Genomic DNA, 19,359 nt, shown 5'->3' on the forward strand with positions numbered 1-19,359 from the left:
CTCAAAGCACTCTCATCCCCTTCCTGCATCTGATCCAAGAGCCATTGTCATTCTTTTCTTTTTTTCCCTGACTGACTGAATGGGTATTTAATGAGCCCATACAAAGCTGAACAGCTTCAGTGGGACAGAGAGAGCATGACTTGCTCAAAAATAGCCTACAGTCTGGTGGCTTTCAGTACTCTCCTGAGAAATAGCAGTTCAAGTTCCTTCAGTGAGATGAGAGACTTCAACCTTGGTCTTTCATAGCCCAAGGAAGCAATCTGAAATATTAATGCTTTTTATTAACCGACGCGGTCCTATTTCCTCTTGTGTGTGAGAAACAGCCAACCTCATTAAAGCACTTAACCTTGGGAGAGTATTAGGCTGTGGAACACGACTGAAAGGAACCGCCATTTTCCAACAGCCATCAGGACGCTAACTCTATGTCCTATTCCCCACCAGCTACCTAAGGCATGACAGCTTTGATGAATCTCATTTTAGGTGGCATTCCTGGCTTTACAAGAACTTGTTGCCTGACTCAGGGATGCAGCTTCCACTGGAGGACAAAGATGCAACAAACGACATAATTCTGAATTGAAATTTCCTTGGTGGACTTAGTTATGGCTGTCATGGAAGGACACCATTCATCAAGGAGCTCTCAGGTCACACGTCTCCCTCAGTTAAGGGCATGACTGATTTCTACAGAACTCCATGGAATAACTTCTATGGACTTCACTAGGAAGTGGCTTATTCCTCCGGTGCCCCTAATTCTGCTACGGTGTTTAAGCACTCTTGTTTGCTAGGTCTATGATGCAGTAGAGTGCTTACATGCCAAATGGAGCATAGTTTATCCCAGTTCTCATAAAACTCTACTGAAAAAAGAAATGGAAGCTATTAAATAATTCAAGGGTGTCATAGCAATCAGCTGGCTGAATACCTGCGAAACACAACATGCTTACAGAACATGACACTAAACCTTGTCTTACTCAGAAGCACCGCTCTCTGAGAAAAAATATAAATGTATAACAAGAAGACTTATTTCTTCTCGTACTGGATATCTTTTAATAACAATAACAATGGGAACACAGCATTTCACACCCAAGTAAGGATGAATAGTGATTTTAAAGTAACATCACCTTTTTAATCTCTGGGTGTAAGATGCGTGTAAGGTTAAAGATAAGATAGCATTGGAGCAACAAGATGATCTAGCATTGGGGCAACAAAACATCTTTGACACCTAATTCTCAAAACTACAGAGCTTAAGTTTAAAGCAACCAGAGCTAGCACTACAAAGTGCTACAAAGGTCCCTGGATCATATCAGCTACATAGTCAGGTAGCCTATAAATGTACCTGCTCCATAGATGGTCCACAGTCTCTAAGCCAAGAGGTGCAGTCCCCTCTGTGTGCTGTACACATCAATGGACTATATAGACATGCAGCTTTGGGTTTCCAAAGAGCCCTGCATCATGGCAGGTTTTTGGCCTTAAAAGGGAAATTACTATTTAGAGTGTGTGTTATGGGCAATCAAAGTCTCAAGCATCTCAAATATCCTACGAGCCATGTTGCAACCCACCAGAATGGAAACTGTAGATATGTGTTGCTGCACTCAACAATAGAGAGCATATGGATGTGCAAACTCAGCTGAGAAATTGTTGGAAGGCTGCGTAGGGCAGAGGGAGCCAGACCTCATGTAGATTCACCCCTGCTTCCTTGCAGTCTTTGCAGGGACTCAGAGGGGGGAGTTGCCTGGAGTGGACCAGCCCCACAACCACACCCAGGTTTTGTCTAGGGTGGAGTTTTCAATCCAAAAGAGAATCTACAAGGAACAAATACTTATGCAATCTGGAGAAGCAAGTGACTGGGACCCGAGAGTGACCCCAGGGAGGTACTGTATTTGACGGCGTGGGCATCCCTGTGGACTTTCAGAAGTGTTCGAGCACAGCTGTAACTGCGGTACCCACAGCATTCCTTCTGTGACATGTGCGCAGTAGCTGAATATCTCAAAATTGAATAACAAATGCCAGCACCCTGAGCAAGGAGTCACCCAATCGAGGAGCCTCCAATAGCAAGGACAAAGGTGTGTCTTCAACTCTGCCCTGCTGTTCAGGTTCCAAGCTCAGCAACTGCGCAACCGTTCCTCCCTCCACTCCAGATCCACAGACTGGATTATCTTTAGCAGATAAACACCAAAGTAATTTTTTTTCAAAAGCTATGCAAGAGGTCAATGCTCTCCTTAAAAGCATAGTCACCGAGATAGCATGTCACTGCCACCAGCCCCCATCCCTTGTGCCTGTGGAGTTTAGCTGCTTTGAGGCTTAGAGGTTAAGCACACAGAAGTTTTAAGCATCATCATTTTAGGCACCAGCCCAGGTGATATATAGGCACTGTAAGTCCTTTGTGGATTTTCCACCCAGTGTCTTTATCTGCAGGTGCAGTACGCCATTATGTATGTGATTTATGACACAAAAATACTTGCCCATGGTTTCTGATCCTAGAAAGCAGCAGATTGATCAGAGAATTCTGAGGAGCAGTCATTGAAAGGAAACTCAAGAGATCAAAGAGATCAAAGCAGCTGACAAGGTGCAGAAAATTAAGCACTGGGGTGAGTTGAAGCAGACAGGAAAAAATGAGAGAAGAAGATAGAGAGCTGCAAATATGTGTGGATGTGCACGCACACACGAGTGACTCCTCTGGGCAATACTGAGTTTCTGCACAGACACAGCTTTCCACACATTGCAGCAGATTCAAAAGGAAACTTGGCTGCCAAACGATTTTAGCCAAGAAATTAAACTGCTCCAAAGATAGTAAGGTATGGTGCTGAGACACAGCTTCCAATACAAACGGGAGAACACGAAAAAGTCACTTCTATGTTCAGTCTGGCTCCTCCTTTCAGGATACTCTCACCTTTACATGTGCCCATCCTTAATTACTGAACCAATTTCACAAAGCTCTGACTATGAAGCAGGGCCCTCTTTTGTCCAACAGCAGCTATAGAGGAGAGGAACTGTGGAGTGAAACAGGCAGTGCTGAAAAATGACATCCACATTAAACACATTTTGGAGGTTTACTCAACTAGCCTTGGTCCAATGCTCCGGCTGAAGCACATCCAGTTTAGCTGAATACGAAAGGAATGTGCGCGAGTTGTTTGAAACCACGCTGGGATGCAAACGAAGTGTGTGTGTGTGTGTTGGGGGGTGTGTGGGAGATTCATTTCAAAAGCTCACCCCTGGTGTGCTTTTCAGTTCTCTAAAATGGTCCCATAGACAGAGCCACCAGGTGAATTCAAGACAAAAAGGTCCTGATCCGGCTGCCTGTCACCTGCCGCAGCGCTGAGGCTGTCTCCCTGCCCCGCTGGCCCAGGCAGGGCACAGGGCGCATCCCTCCAGCCCCAGCAGCAGCTCCTCTCCCCACCCCAAAGGGCAGGTCTACATTTGAAACCAGAGAGGTATATAATCTGATGGAAGCGGGACTGAGTCCGTGGGCAGTGCCCAGCACCCCGGTAACACTACATTTCTTCTTTCATTTGCTGATGTTTAGTGAATCCTCGAAACAGCGGTGTGCAGTTGGGTTTATAAATTACAAGACAACAGACAAAGGGAATACATGAGACAAAATTAAAGACATTACTCGTAGCTCCGATAAATTATCTCTGTAGTCTATTTTAACAGCATGGATTTAGCAGTGCATGTTAAAATAGCACGAATAATAAACCCACGTAGTAGACTAACTAGGCATTAATGAAAAAGCAGAATATTGTTTTGCGTTCTCGAAAACACAGAAAGAATAATATTCCCACCAGTTCTGATAATGCCTTTCCAGGGGGAAAGAATCATAATCTTCTATATTGAAAAAGAGAGCGATCTCTTGGAGTCGGAAAGAAAATAAATTAATAAAACTAATTACGCGCTCCGCTCATGGAGGAACCGAAGGCGCTAAGTCAGCCCAGGAGAGCCGGGCTCTTTGATTTTGTTCGTTTTACAACTTCCCTGTTATTGTTTGCGGCCCCGAGGAGGCACCTCCCGGCACCTCCCGGCGCCCCGGCGGGGGCTGCGGGGCGGCCGCCTCCCCCGCGGCCAACTGCGCGCCCCTCCGCGCCCCGGGGGCTGCGGCGGCGGGGATTCCCACGGCCCCGCGCCGGGGCTTTGCATCTCTCGGTGCCGTCCCGGACAAACTCCGGCTCCCGCGTACTCCCCCCCTCTCCAAACCGGCGGGTTGGGCTGCCTTATGGCACCGTTCCCTTAAAGGGACCGCGTGTGAGCGTGTGCGTGCGAGTTTGTGCGTGAGTGTGTTGCACACCCGCTCCCGCTGCCAAGCTCCGCCAAGAGCTTTGCAGCCGCGGCGGCGAGAGACCTGCCGCCCGACCTCCGCTTCCAAATCAGCCTCGGCGAGGAGCAAAGCGCTTGGCACGTAGGAAAGAGGAGAGGGGAAAACGTGCGGGGAGGAGGAAAGGCGGGGGGGGGGGGGTGGAGAAGGAGAGGGGGGAAAAAAAAGGAAAAAAAAAAAAGAGCTGCCTCTTTAAATGCTGGGGGCTGAGCCCTCGCCGGGGCGTCCGCAGCCGGATCCAGCCTCCCTCCCCTTGGCCGTGCCTCCCCGGCGCTTGTTGCACAGCCCAGTGCCGGCAGCGCGGCGAGCGCGGAGCGGCGCCGGGCCGGGGCCATGATCCAGCCGCGCTGCGCGCCCGCCCCCCGCCGCCGCGCCGCTGCCGCCGCCGCCCGCTCGCCCTAGAGCCGCTCCCGGCGCCGCGCAGCCTTCCCCGCCGGGTAAGTTTGCAGCCGCCCGGTGCCGGGGGAGGGCGCGGGGGGGGAGGCACACCTGGCCGGCAGCCCGGCTCGGCTCGGCACGGCGCGAAGGTGGGCATCGGTGCGGCTTTCGGGCTCCGCACCTCGGCCGTCCCCAAGTCGGACCTCCAGACCTTCCCCCGGCGTTTGCAGCCCTCCTCTAACAGGTGACTCGCTGCCTGCCCGCTCCCGCGGCGGCTCCTGCGCCTTCCTCCTCCTCCTCCTCGCTGCCGCCTAACAGGTGGCGGTGCCGCCTCGCCTCCCTCCGTGCAGGTAGGGGGGTCCGCAGCCCCCTGCGGCCCCCGCTGTCCCCCCCGCGGGGCTCCCGCAGCCCTCGGGGGTCTCGCAAGGGCCGCGTTGCAGCGGGGAGAGGTGGGGTGCGTGCGGAGGGGGGAGCCGTCCCCTGCCACCCCGCTGCTTCTCTGGAAGCCGCTCGCCCCCTGCCTGCCTTCATGGCCCCGCTGTCTGTCTGTCGTTGCAGCGGGCATGGGGAACCAGGTGGAGAAGCTGACCCATCTGAACTACAAGGAAGTTCCCACAGCCGACCCGACAGGTATGGACAGAGATGAAGGGCCCAGGATCGGGGTCTCCTACATCTTTTCGAATGACGATGATGAGCTGGAGCAGCAGCAGGATTCGGTGCATGAGCTGGGGGGTGAGCACCCTGCCCTGCAGCCCTACGATCCCCAGCTGCATGAGGTGGAGTGCTCGGTCTATTACCGGGACGAGTGTATTTACCAGAAGAGCTTTTCTGAGGAGGACGCACTGCCGGAGGAGGGTGATGAAGGAGGTGGGGGGCATCTGAGCACCTACACCCCGGAGAACCTGCTGAATAGGTGCAAACCAGGTGACCTGGTGGAGTTTGTATGCCAGGCCCAGTATCCGCACTGGGTGGTCTATGTCGGGGATTTTCAAGTTGTACACCTGCATAGGCTGGAGGTGGTGAACAGCTTCCTCACCGACGCCAGCCAGGGCAGACGGGGCCGCATTGCCAACCAGCTGTACCGCTACAAACCCCTCAGCCCGGCCGTGGTGGTGCGCAATGCCCTGGAGCAGGTGGGTTGCAAGGACCGGGACTTGAGCTGGAGAAACTCTGAGTGTTTCGCTGCCTGGTGCCGGTACGGCAAGCGGGAGTTTAAAATCGGCGGGGAGCTGCGCATAGGCAAGCAGCCCTACCGATTGCAGATCCGTCTGGGTGAGAAGCGCAGCCACACGCTGGAGTTTCAGAGCCTGGAGGATCTGATTATGGAGAAGAGGAGAAATGACCAGATTGGTAGGGCTGCTGTGATCCAGGAGCTCTCCAGCCACCTACAGGCTGCAGAGGAGGAGGAAGAGGAGGAGGAAGACCACCACCACCACCATCATCATCATCATCCAGGTGCTCAGACTGCTGTGGAGTAGCAGCCGCAGCACCACCATGCTGCTTAGCCTGGGTGATGGGGATTAAAACTGAAGGCTGCGAAATTGAGCTGTTATAAGCCCTTTGGGCTGCTTCGGTGCAGCTTCATTCCAATCACATGTGAAAGGAAGGGGGGAAAGCTGATTAAGTGTCTGTGCTTTAGTGCTTAACTCCTTCAGTGCTTGATGATAAAACCACTAACTGACTTCTAGACGATAAAACTCAGGGCAATTCTACCCCTCTCCACTCCCATTTCTTTCCCTTCCTCTCTGCCCTCTTCATGCATAGCCTTTCCCTCAACCATCTGCCAGTAGGCCTGACCCTACAAGATGCTAAATGCCTTTGACATCTACTTATCAGCAGAAGTTAAGAGTATTTAATACTATTAAGGAGGAGCCAACAACTTTCAGGACGTGACCACATAGCTCTCGGTGTGTGATTAGTTGGTAGCTAAGAAGCATGAGGGTATTGCTTTCCCTTCTCTGCTTGTTTCTCTTCTGTTGTGGCTCCGCTTGGTATTGCAACAGACTGCTTTCTTGCCTGGTGCAAGGCTGAGTGGATTGGTAGCCAGTCCCCTGGAACGTGTAAGGGAGAAATCTCCCCTAATTTTAATGAAATGGGTTTGATGTGCCTGGTGCCTTCTTAATTGATAGGAACTTGCAGATGGGCTGGGGGAGCTCCTCCTTTGCTATCAGCGTGTGGCTCTGAGGACAGAAGATGTATTTATTGCTGACTGGGCCCAGGGAAGGAGGAAGTTTGCAACCCCGATTAAGGACTCCGCGCACTGGTGTGTGCTGGGACTCTTAGTGGCAGATACCGGGCTATGCCAGTGCTCGTTACAGGCTGCCTGGCTTCCCTTAAAGCAAATGGCAGAGCTCTCGATTGCATCTGTGGTACACATCAAGGCAGTAGAAGCACGTTGCTCATGTGCAAGAGTATGTCTTGAGTAAGCTGTCCGTTGAGAGGGTGGCCTCTTGGCTGGGTGCTCCTGGCCGTGAGCGTGTCACAGGTTCTGCACCACAGTAAACAGAGCTGTGATGGGAGGGAGCACAGGCTGGAAGGCATTGCAGGCAGGGGGCTTTGGGTGTTCCTTTTTTCCTTCCTTACCACAAAGCAATTTCCTCTTCATTAGGGATTTCATGTTTCCTTTTTTGCTAATTTTTATAATATGCAGCTGAGCTATAGAATTAGAGAAAAGGGAGGACATGCCTCCAAAGTTGTTGCACAAGTCCCTCATTAAACAGGAGGGGAGGGGAGTGCGGTGCTGCCTGCCTTGAATATTCCCTGAACTTGTTTTCAACTCTTGAACTGGTCTCCCACACAGGCAGCGCTCTCAGATCTTTGTCCTGGCTTCTGAAGTGTGTGAGCCAACACCGATTTGGAGACGGTTTCTAATGCAAAATTCCTTCCCCTTAAAGCACAATAGTGATGAGGTGAACTTGAAGATAAGCTTGAGTTCATTTAAATAATGGAAACTAACAGTGTGATGTAAACTTGAAGCATAGTTAATACAGTCTTCCCCACAGTTGTTTACGGTTACACCACAAATAGCAAGGTACTCCGTGTCCTTTCCACCCCTGGGACAGGAGGAAAGTTTGTCATTTAAGAATAGGTAGATACAAGCTTTTTATTAGTTAAGACTATATGAAGCAACTTTGCCAGTGTGATCCAAATAGATTGTGGTGTTGTGTTTTCTGCCTAAAATATACAAGCTAGGAAAAACCTGTGAAAGACGACTTCATCCTCACTTCAGTAGGAAAAATAACTTTTAGGGTTATGCAAATACACCATATACTGTTTCCTTAATGAGTCCATGCTGTCATTTTGGGCTGTGAAATACCCAAATCCAAAGGAGAGTTTAACACCAAGCTCCCTTAGAATGCTATAGCTCAGGTGTCTGCACTAAGTGGTTTCTTTTTTTTCTTCCAATATGCAATTGAGTTATACTCAAGTTACTGTGGTTGCCAAGCAGATGTTGCAACCATGCTTTGAGAGCATAATAACTACCCATATCTAACTGTAATAGGGTTAATATGTGGATGTCTGCACACAGGTTTTATACAACTACTAGTAGTAGCCGCTAAAAGCTGAAACGATCACTAAAATAGTCCGAAAAAGAGTGAAGGAGAATCTCTCTGTTGTACTGACTGATATGAGACAACTGAGATTATCTAGACCATGAGTAAATGTCTGGCTGTGGTTTCTTTTGTACTGAAACCTTGTACATAACAAAGTTTATTTCACTGTGTAATATAGGTATGTAAAATAATATTTTCTTACAGATATTTTTGAAAGTTAAAAAGAAATAATCCCTTCATAACCTTGCATTTGAAAGTAAGTTGTTATGCACATTATTTTCCAGTCCTCTGAATGGGTTTATTTTTCATTAGTGATCTAAAGTATATTCTAGGTCTTAAAGTATATAAACTGCTATAAATGTCAAACATTATGTATCTACAGGGTACTAAACAGTAAACCAGTTGTGAAAATATTTTTCCCTTGTGTCTGAAACATCAGAACTATGACACTTAGCCATTTCTCTCCTTCTGAGATACCTTGCATAGTCTGGCTTTGTCTTCTGTTCTTTTTTTTCACTTTTGGTTTTATGAAGAAAAAAAAAAAGGACCAAATCTGCTTGGGAATGGAGAGCAAAGCTTCTTTGACCAACTGAAATTGTGTCTTGTGCTGATCTTGGTGCTTCTCTGTACCGGTCATGCCTTTTGGGATAAATTCCCACAGGCATAGGGCCTTAGCAGAGAACCCCAGAGCTTGCGCTGCCTTGCTAGGACGGAGAGTGAAGAGGGGAGCTTGCCTCACAGCAAAGCAAAGTCTGGCATGCGTTCTGCTGTGGTATAAAACTTACATGCTCCTCTGGCACCTGGGGTACAGGTGTTCAGTATTTAAAAAATAGATATTTGGAATCCTTAAATTTCTCTGCAAGCTATGTTTGGAGATTTATTCTGTCTCCCAGTATTCTATTATGTGCAAAAGTAGAAGATGGGGGGAAGCCTGAAATTCTTTTATTTAGTCTGGAAGAGGGCTACCTCCGTACAAGGATTTCCTATTGCAGCAGATAAAAATGCAACTATTTAATCTTTAACAGGCCAGTCCTTTTTCCCTACCTGTTGATTAGGAAGTGTTATTTAATAGGTGCTACTAAACACCACTGCAAACATTTCTAAGCAGTCTGATTTTAAAGCCATGGACCTGTAATGAGCTGGATGTGAGAACAGGAATTGCTGTAGAAGCACATCACAACTGCTTGGTTTCTTGTCTTTGCTGTACTTGGTTGCTGCCTGCAGACTAGGCTGGGATTTCTAGAGCTTGATTTTAAAGAAAGGAAAACAGACTTTCTTGTGTATGTGTCTACTTCAAGACTTTTGTGTAGATCACAAAAGAGAGGGGGAAAAGAACAGATAAAAGTGCTCTTCTCTGCAGCTTCTTCTTTAACATATAGAAATTCAGGTGTGATCCTTCTGCAGAACTTGTGGTTCAGCAAAGGTCCTAAGCCTATACTGAAGTTTGAAGTTGTGAGTAGACCCTATCTTGAGCCACTTGAAAAATCAGTAAGACTATTCATGTGCTTGAAGTTAAGTGTATATTTACATTTCTTTGTGAATAAGGGCCTGGAATTTCAATCTGAGGTCTCTGGTGGAAGCGTGGAGGATCTGAGGTTGCATAATCACTGGGGGAGAACAAGTAGTGCTGTGAAAGCTGTTTCTCAAAGGACCTCTTGTCCAAACAAGGCTCATGGAATCCACCCCAAAGTTTGGCCTCAGTTTCGCCCTGGAAATCCAGGAGCTGAGCTGATGCTGTGAGAGGTGAGCGAGGTGTATTACATAGTAGTTGTAAACTATGCTGATGATCGTGCTGCAGACTGTTCTCTGGTAGCTTTGTCTGTCTTGTCATGCTTGAACTTTCCCTTGTGTTTTTAATGTTTAAAGTTAATATCATTTGTTTTAAAAGCCCTTTGATTGTGCAAACACTTCATCATCTATATGAATTTACTCCTTTGGGCATATCTACCGCTACTGATAGGATGACTGCTGTGAATATCGTTATGCACATGTTAAGGCTGGCAAGACTAAGCCCCAGATGTGTAAATGTAGCTCTAGCTAGGAAATGTAGATGAGCAGTCTTATTTCCCCGGAGTATTGGTGTGTTTGATGCAAATAATGTCTTGGAAAAGGCTTTATAGTAAAACCTACAATTATCCCTTGATTGAGTAATTTTAAAAACACAATTTAGACATTCACCTTCCATGGCAGTGAACAAGGACATAAACTGAAGGCTATTTCAGGTTATCCCTGATTCTGTGTGAATGCAAAGTATTGATTACAGCAACTCTCTAGAGCTCACCTGGCCAACATAGTAGGCAGTTGCAGGGTAGGCAGGGAAAATACCCAAAAGCTGATTCAAAAACTGTATTTTTCTTACTTGGAAAAATATATTCTTCAGACTGAAGGACCCTAGACTATGGAAGTAAACTTTCAATTGTTTTGTATAAATGAAACCCTGGGCAAACTTCTTAAGTTTTGTTCATTTAAATTCAATATTCCACTCTCCATACTAAAATAGGTAATACTATGTGATGAATATATCTCAGATTTTGAATGTAATGGTGGTTTTCTTTTTCTCTTCTCCTTTGGTAAAGTTTTACCAAAGGTCTGTCCTTGGGTGTGTGAAGTGTGTTGTCGAGTGGTTCCCCACCTGTGCTTTTCTGACAATTAACAGCACCAACCATAATTCTAACAGCCATGTAGGAACAAATATTTTTTTGAAAGCAAAATTTTAATTTTATATAACAGATCAGAGGCTAGTAACTAAGTAGAGGTAGGAAATATATTGTTTCCAACAGCAGTTTCTATTTGTAAGAAATCTACTGTTAATTGAGTATGTGTTGACTACTCTTACAGATCAATGTGCAGTGATAAGGCCAGGTGTATTGTATAATGGGCTTAGACTTTCAGATTAGATTTTTTTTCTTTAACTGTGGATAGGAAGAAATCAGGGTGACTTCAAACACTGGTGGCTTAGATGGTTCTTTTGCATCAATATTGAATTAGAAGCTTTCCTTAAATGCACACTTGAATGAAATACACCTGACATTGTAACACTTCATGGAATCATCTACAATAACAAGTGTAATCACAAAATACGATTTTTTTTTTTCCCACCATGAGCATTTTCTGTAAGCTGTCTTTTGTCAGTAAATGTTGAATTGTTAGTGCAAATATCTTCTTTTCCTGAGAAAGAAGTACAGATCATTGATTGTACCATTTCCTTCAAAATGAAGGGCACTGCATAGTAACTAAAAAGAAATAAAAGATTTATAGTATCTTTTACAACCTTTCTTTCTTTTTCTTTGTTTTTTGAATGGCCTGGTTTTTTTCCCCAGCTTTTTGGAAAACTAATGATTTCTCATGATGGATGCATCAGACACAAAACAATTAGTGTTTTCACTGACTTCATATGTCGGATCAAAATCTAACTCTTCAGTTGTGTTCTTCCTCCAAAGAGAGAGTAAGAATAATCTCTGTACAAGGCCAGACCATCAGCTGCTTAATAGGCAATAGCTGTATTAAATCCAATGAGGATCTGGCCCATAATTTAATTTTAAAAGTGGAAAATGAATTCAGCAGAAGATCATATAGTATTAGTTGGCACCCGGGCTTGTCTTGTCTGCCAGCAACTGCTAAAGGAACAGATGTGTCTGCAAGGGGGAGAAATGAGAGAACATCAGAACTCATAGGGATTTTTTTGAAAACCTGTACAACTGTTCAGTTTGTGTGATATTTTGTCTGGTGGATGCTCCAGGGATGGAGTGGGATCTATGTTCTACCCGCACCAGGCTGAAGGTGATGAGGGTCGTTCATTGTAGTAAGACGTTACATCCATAGGGTAATGGTTCTTAATTCGTCAAAGCCTTCCACTGTGTGCACATCCACAATGACAAAAACAGCGATACAACAAACAAACTGTACTTCTCCCTGAGATCCTGACCAGAAGGAGCTGTTTGAATCTCACATAAAAGCACCGAGTCAGCTCAAGCAAGAATACTTCGAGTGAAACCGTCCTGAGGAAATTTAGATGTAACAAGATGAGACTTCTGCTGAAAGTGCTGGTGGAGATCTTAGCTCGTCTGTGGGTTGCAGCTGTCCTTGACAGCCTTCTCACAGGTGTGACAGTGAGACAAATTCTTATAAGAAAGACAGCAGCTTTTAAGGCTCAGGGCCACAGGTGGGATTCCACCATAACATTTAATTTCTAGCTCTGGCATGGACTTAGGTGACTTTGAACAAGATGTACGAGGCACCCAGCTGTGCTCTTATGTGACTGCAAGAGTGCCTGAATTTTCAGGTGTCTGATATTAGATCTGAAAAAGAACATGAAGAACCAAAAATGTGAGTTCGGTGATTGAATCGATACCTGAAAATCCCTGCTCAGCTGCCACCTAGCACTGGAGGCCACTAAACCCTGAAGCTTGGTTGGTTGGTTTGTTTATTTTTTCCCTTTACTCATTTACCATAGTGTTTCCAGAATCTTGAGGTTCTGGGCCTTTTTCTCACCCAGAAATTTCTCCAAGTATATAAAGTAAAGCAGCTCGTCATTTCTCTCACAGCCTGTGCCCATAGGGAGGGAGATCCAGCAAGCAGGATCCTGCCTCACATCCCAGTGGCTGCTCCCAGAATGTATGTGACCTCAGACACCAAAGAGGAGCTTCTTAAAAAGGACATTTGCACTGCCCTTTTATTTCAGAACACACCCAAGCTAGAACTGGGTTATTGTAAAATGCATTTACAGGAACATGGACTGTGATGAGGTCTCTGTGCTCTTGGCTGGCTGCTCTGAGCCACTGGACTTCTGCAGAGAGGTTTTTCTCTTCAGTTCTCTCTTTTCTGCACTGTGGGTCACTTCCAGCAGAGCACTCTTGAAAGTCCTCACCCCACAAAAATCTGGAAGTGATAGGAAGGTTGAATCCCTGTCATCCCCAGGCAGAAGAGGAAATCAATTTTCAGTCTTTCTCCATCCTGAAACTATGCTCAGATCTCCAGGGTACTGTATAAAGGAAGGCTGCCCACCGCTAACAGCTCCTTTGTCTTTATAAAGGAATGCAGCCTAAGTTTTAATTTGTAAGAGTGGTTGCATTGTACTTTCTTCTTAAGAGCTCTGCACTGCGGCAGGAGGCAGTTCCTTAGCCAAGAGTAAGGTGCCCAAGCACTAGAAGGGGGTGGGAGCAGGGGAACATCAGACTTGCAGAATGACAGAAAATCCTTAAGGGTGGGAGTGACCTCTGGAGATCATCTAATCTACCCCCTTGCTCAAAGCATGGGCAACTAAAGCAGGTTGCTCAGGCTTGGATCCAGTCAGATTTTTAATAACTCCAATGACGGAGACAGATGACCTCTCCAAGCAACCTTCTACCTCTTATATGCTTTTTTTTATGTTTGAGTTTTGTCAAGAACACGTTGATCATCCATAGCACCTTTGCTTGACTTCTTGCACACAGGGATGGACCATTCTGGAGCTTGGAGGACGTAACTGATGAACATCAACCAGGTGCTATGGACCTCCCCTCCAGGACTGTGTCTATGGGATTCTTCAAAGCAGGTCCCTGACCAGACCAAAGTCTGCTCTCCTGAAGTCCAGGTTGTATTCCTGCAATTTGCCTTGTTCCCGCCTCTGAAAATCATGAACCACACTATCTTGTAACTGCAGCCAAGGCTGCCCTGGACCTTTGCATCCCCAAACAGTTCTTCCTTGTAAGTGTGCTCCAGAGAGCGTCTCCCCTCATAAGTTGGCACTTATTCCTGTACGTATGTTTTGGGTGAGCCCCTTTCAGCCCACTTCAGCTGTTTTTAAGGCCTCTTGCCCACACCGGTCTGCACGCTTTGCCTAACCACCCAGTTTGCCACTTCTCACTTCATTGTGGGTCTTGATCTCCCTCCCTCAACATTCCTGGGTTAAAGATTTTCTCACCAGGTTGACCACCTGTTGGCAAAGACGTTTTTCCCCACTTGGTCAGATGGATCCCATCTCTCCCAGCAGTCCTTGAACCTCAAAGAGGGTCCCACAGTCATAGAAGCCGGATATCCCTTTTGCTGACACCAGCTGCACAACCAGTCATTGACCAGCAGGATCTGTTCAGTCCATCTCAAGCCCTTTCCTCTCACCAGCAGGATCAAGGAGGAAACCACCTGGGCCCCCATGCTCTTGGCCACCAGAGCCATGTAGTCATTTGTGATATGCTCCAGATCTCTGCGGCTGTGTCATTGGTGGCCATGTTGAAAAGCAGCAGGGGCTAACAGTCTGAGGGATGGACAAGCCTCGGTAGCCTCTCTACGTCCCAGATCTGAGCCCCCAGCACGCAGCAAACCTCCCTAGACAGCAGGTCAGGTTGGCAGATGGGATCCTGTGTCCCCAACAGCAGGGAGTCACTCCCTGCTCCCTCCTGGTGCTGCCATGTGGCTCAGGCTTACCTAGCTCAGGTGCTTCATCGCACAGAGCTCCCAGCCACTCATCTGCCACCAAGGCACTAAACCTATTCTGTAATTGCAAGTCTTCAGGAAAAGCAGGAGCCTTCCTTCCGTTTCCAAATGTGACAAGTTTCCAGCTTTCACCATCATTGCAGTCTCTATTTTCCAGCCCAATAAGCACAGACTCTGCCTGTCCCTCCTTCAGTACAGCTGAAGGGTCAGGTTCCCCTTGTATCCAGGTGTCAGAGAGGATCCAGTCACCCTCCTTTTCATCATCTCTGGCTCTGCGCACTCTGCTGACCTCCTGCTGCAGCTCCTTTACTTGGTGACACGGACCCTCCGCCAGCACACACCTGCAGACAAGCAGCCCCTCTCCCCTTGCCCCAGCAAGAAGCCCCAGGAACTCCCTGCAGCCTCAGACCTGCAGAGCTGCATCCTCCCTGCGGTGGGTCAACCCTGGCTAAGGGTCCATGCCCCTACGTGTTCTCTCAGTCCTGTTGAGGGATAAAATAAGATGGAAAAGCTCCTAGGTCGAGATAAAGACAGGAATATCACTTACCAATTACTATCATGGGCAAAACAGACTCGACATAGGGAAAATTAAATTTATTGTCAATTAAAATAGATTTGAATGGTGAGAAAGAAAGACAAAAGTTAATCAAACACTTTCCCCCCAATCCTCCCCCACACACTGAGCAGCGCAGGGGTGGGGATGGGGGTTGCGGTCAGTCCATCCCAGCCCCTCTCGCCCGCTCCTCCCTCCTCACACCTCTCCCTGCTCCAGCGCGGGCCCTTCCCCGGGCTGCAGTCCTTCAGGGACAACCTGCTCCCGCCTGGGCTCTCCACGGCCGCAGCTCCTGCAGGAAAGATCCCCCTGCTGCGGCCTGGGGCCCTCCCCGGGCTGCAGGCTGGGGCTCTGCTCCAGCGGGGGCTCTGCAGGGCTGCAGGGGATCCCTGCTGCGGGCCTGCAGCCCCTCCTGCCCTCCTCCTCCTGCGCCCTCGGGCTGCCTCTGCTGCTGCTCCCGCCTTGGCTCCCTCCTCCTCTGCCTGGGCCGCCTTTGGCCCTTTCGGCAACCTGTTTCCCCCCCCCCCGGCGCCCCCAGCTTGGCTGAGGGGCTCAGCTGTGTCCTGCGGTGGGGCCCTTGGAGCCGGCTGGGACCGGCTGGGACCGGCTGTGTGCGGCACGGGGCAGCCCCGGCCTCTCCTCACAGAGGCCCCCATGCAGCCCCCATGCAACCAACACCTGGGCACGGACACCCTGTGCAGTCCCTCAGGAGCCTGGGCTGAGAGATGCCCTGATATTGCAGGGACAGTTGCTCCAGTGAGTGTGGGGGACCATGCCCCATGGCACGTCACCACCATTGCTCAGCATCTCTGTATGTTGTTCTCAGCAGAGTTTCTGTCCCCTTTTGTGCAAACTGCTGCATCTGTTGGCCACACGCTGTTCGCTGTATGCCAGGGCCAGCAGTTACCTCGGCCTCTCCCTAACACCTGCTGAAAGGGTGCTTGACCCTCCTGATCAGGAGTCAGATGGAAATGAAGAACTCCAAGCACCCTTTGATCAGGAAGAGCTGGCAGAGCTTGTTAGAAGGGTTTGGAGCTTGCTACAAACTCATATCAAACAGTCAATGATGAGACTCATTTTGCTCACTTATGGTCACTAAGGACTGTGGTCAGTCCGTGTGTTGGAACCAGAATTTGTTGCCCATATCAAGTTCATCAGCGGAAATTAACTGGGACTGTTAAGAACCAAGTTAACTGAGGATCATATAAAAGTAAGGGCTCTCTCTAATTTTTCCTTGCTCCTGAGTTTCTTCCATCTTGTCCTATTCAGAACAAGCATTCTGGGACAAGCTCTGCTCTTTCTGTACAGTAGTTAGTGCAATGAGGTCTCAAGGTGTTTACATAGTATTAATCAAGTCAATCACCAGAGGGCAGAGGAAATGAAATGAGGATGTTCTGGACCATGAAATAGATGACTCACATCCCTGGAAAAGGTTTAATTGAGCAAAACAGGTCCACAGGGGTACCTGGCACACCACAGAAATTGTACAGAGGAAGATGAGCCTCCAGAGAGAAGGATCAAGGCACCCTGACAGCACGCAGAGAAATGTGTGCAGTGCTTATGTAAATTGTGTCAGTGGAGAATAGGCCTCCATACACAACTCATCCAGCTCCCGTAGAAGGCAGCTGGCAGCACTCTTCTTTACAATGCTTTCACTAGAGCTGTTGGTCATGTCCAATGGGGAAAAGGTGCTCTGCTGGGAACCTCAGCACTGTGTACACGGTCTCTCCTCGAGACCCAAAGGTGTTACTCTATGGAAACATCTTTGATGCTGTGTTTTTTCCTCTTTGTGTTTTCTGTGCTCTTGTTCCTCAGCTCGTCAAGAAAGCAATGCACCTATAAAAGAGATGTGCAGAAAAGGAAAATGTACAGTTGTGGGGCAGACTGGTGTGCACACCTAGCCGTGGTGTTCTGCGCTACAACCTGTCTCCTGGAGCTGGGTTCTTCAGTCCTCACTGCAGACTGAAGAAATGAGATACCCGCGCCCAGACTTGCAGATAAGTGGGCAGCTCAAGCCTTTGCCTGGAAAGTAGTTTCAAACCTCTCCTCTGCCTAATCCAGAGCATGGTCTTGAACACACAACTTGATCAAACAGTCTAACCAGCGCTTAGGGCCAGAGCCATTTGTATTCTCTGGTTCAGTGAATATTTAACCCAGCATATCAAAGCAGAAGAGCACTACCAGCAGGGAACAAGAAACCTCCACCTTCAAGTAGCTGGCAGTCTTGCAGTTACAGTGTTCTCTGGAGGAGTGGGACACCAAGGCTTCAGCTCTTCCAGCAATTCAGGATTTTCAGTGACAGCCCTTATCTCTTCCATGTGATATGCACAGAACCGCAGCTCTAAGTAAGCCAAGGAAACCAAGTCCCATGGTGGACTGTTCAATGTCAGGCTCAAAGGGTCTCTGTAGTATCTGCTTGAGCTATGTTTTCAAGAGGCAGAAGTGCCCACAGCTCCTGGGCATGCACACATGCATGCAAGATGATATTTGGAGGTGTTGGGCCAGAACTTCCAGGCCCAGGAAGCCTAGGACTTAGCCATCTTAAATGCCAGTAGACCGGACTTTTGTTGGGTTTATCATTATTATTACAAACTACAGGTATGATTAAAAGACATTCCCAACTATTAACAAATTATTTTCTGATTATCCCTAAGGATGAAATAGTTTATTCTTTCCATGCACGGCTCTGCATTTGCCCACCTTCAATAGGCCCTAACGCAGGTTTACGTGTTTACAACCCTTGCATGCCCAGATGCATCTCAGATCCCCAAGTCTAGTGAGCTGCCATCACACAAATTAATTATACTACAAAGCACAGGAAAGAAAGCCATTAAAGCTTAAATTAAGTTATTAAATTAAAATATTACTGCAGAAATTCAATAGCAGCTTGTAGCCCGTGGGAAGTGACTCTGCAGGGAAAAACACCATTTGCAGGTGACGTGGCACTCGGAGCACCTTATCATATTCATGGGGAGGAGGTGCTGACCCCTGCAGAGAAGCTGCAATTATAATGAGTCTCTTATCCAGGAAAAAGCAGTTATCCCGATACATTTGTGATGGAAGCTGAGATACTAAATAAGATGCTAGCAGGATATAAATAATGAGGTGGTACACAGCCGCGTGTTGGAACCAAGCCACTAGAGCAAGATAATGGCAAAGGCAAAAGCTTAACTTACATTGCGCAATTCCTGGGGGAAAGGGGGTGGGAGGATAATGCCACATGGAAAGCTGATTCCTCAACTTCTAGTGAGTAACATAACTCTGTAGCCCTGTTTGTCTTTGTTTGGAGCTGGAACAAGCAGAGTTGAATTACTGCAGAGGTCTAACCCTAGGTGCAAGGCTAGATTCCAGCTGAACGTGCTCCCACAGTCTAAACATACAAAGGCCATTTCTGGCTTCACATAACTAAACCCATGCTGAGAAAGGGAAGAAGCTGCTGAATGCATGGGCCTAGATTCATCAAAGAATTTAATCAACGTCCCACTGAAAAGGGATTTGAACTTATGCATGACTGCTCTGATAGTCTGAGACTATCAGAGTATACATTATTTGATATTTTATGGTGGTTTCCTGTTACCATGCAAGGCATAACTCATATTTCTAATTAAACATTTTAATATAACACAGCTTGTAAGTGTCTCATGATACAGCCTAGTAAAGACACAAGATGGGGTTTTAAAAAGGAGCAGTGATTTTTTAACCAGCAACACTGATGCTTTTCAAAGTGATTCTGCTCTGCCCTTCTCCTCTGCTGCAAAACTTATGGCAAGAATTCCTAACAGGAACATCGGTCAATTTATACATCATTGTACAGCAGTGTGTTTTGTGACAGGTTTGCTTAAATATCTTTTGCTGAGATAAAGGAGTTGCAAAGAAAAATGGCACTATTGTGAATTTTCCCAGTTTTGTAACTATACGGCCAGATTTACAGATTGCTGAAATGCTTTACTGCTTTGATTAAAGAATTAAGTCAACTTCTCTGCTGATATCAACGGAGGAAAATAGTCACTAATAATCACATTTCAGTTTAAATCACATTATTATCTGGCCTGGCCTCTCACAAGCTAAATCTAAAGCCCAGTGAAATCAAAAGACGACTTTCCATTGACAGGTGATTGGGGACGTATTGTGTATAGCTGATCATTGGTGAACTGCTGCAG

At 47.3% G+C, this 19,359-nt stretch overlaps 1 protein-coding gene across 1 annotated transcript; it reads left to right on the plus strand.

Moving 5' to 3' along the window:
- Nucleotides 1-4,648: 4,648 nt before the first annotated feature.
- LRATD2 (LRAT domain containing 2) lies at nt 4,649-11,428 on the plus strand. Its single transcript, XM_082315073.1, has 2 exons — nt 4,649-4,740; nt 5,240-11,428. The coding sequence occupies exon 2, from the start codon at nt 5,245-5,247 to the stop codon at nt 6,157-6,159; it is 915 nt and encodes a 304-aa protein (XP_082171199.1). The 5' UTR covers nt 4,649-4,740; nt 5,240-5,244; the 3' UTR covers nt 6,160-11,428.
- Nucleotides 11,429-19,359: the final 7,931 nt, after the last annotated feature.

This window comes from Platalea leucorodia, assembly GCF_965183815.1.
Source record: "Platalea leucorodia genome assembly, chromosome: 1".
Classification (NCBI taxonomy): domain Eukaryota; kingdom Metazoa; phylum Chordata; class Aves; order Pelecaniformes; family Threskiornithidae; genus Platalea; species Platalea leucorodia.

Excerpts from the sequence above, each read along its gene's own strand:
- LRATD2 (XM_082315073.1), top strand. The coding sequence starts at position 5,245 with ATGGGGAACCAGGTGGAGAAGCTGACCCATCTGAACTACAAGGAAGTT.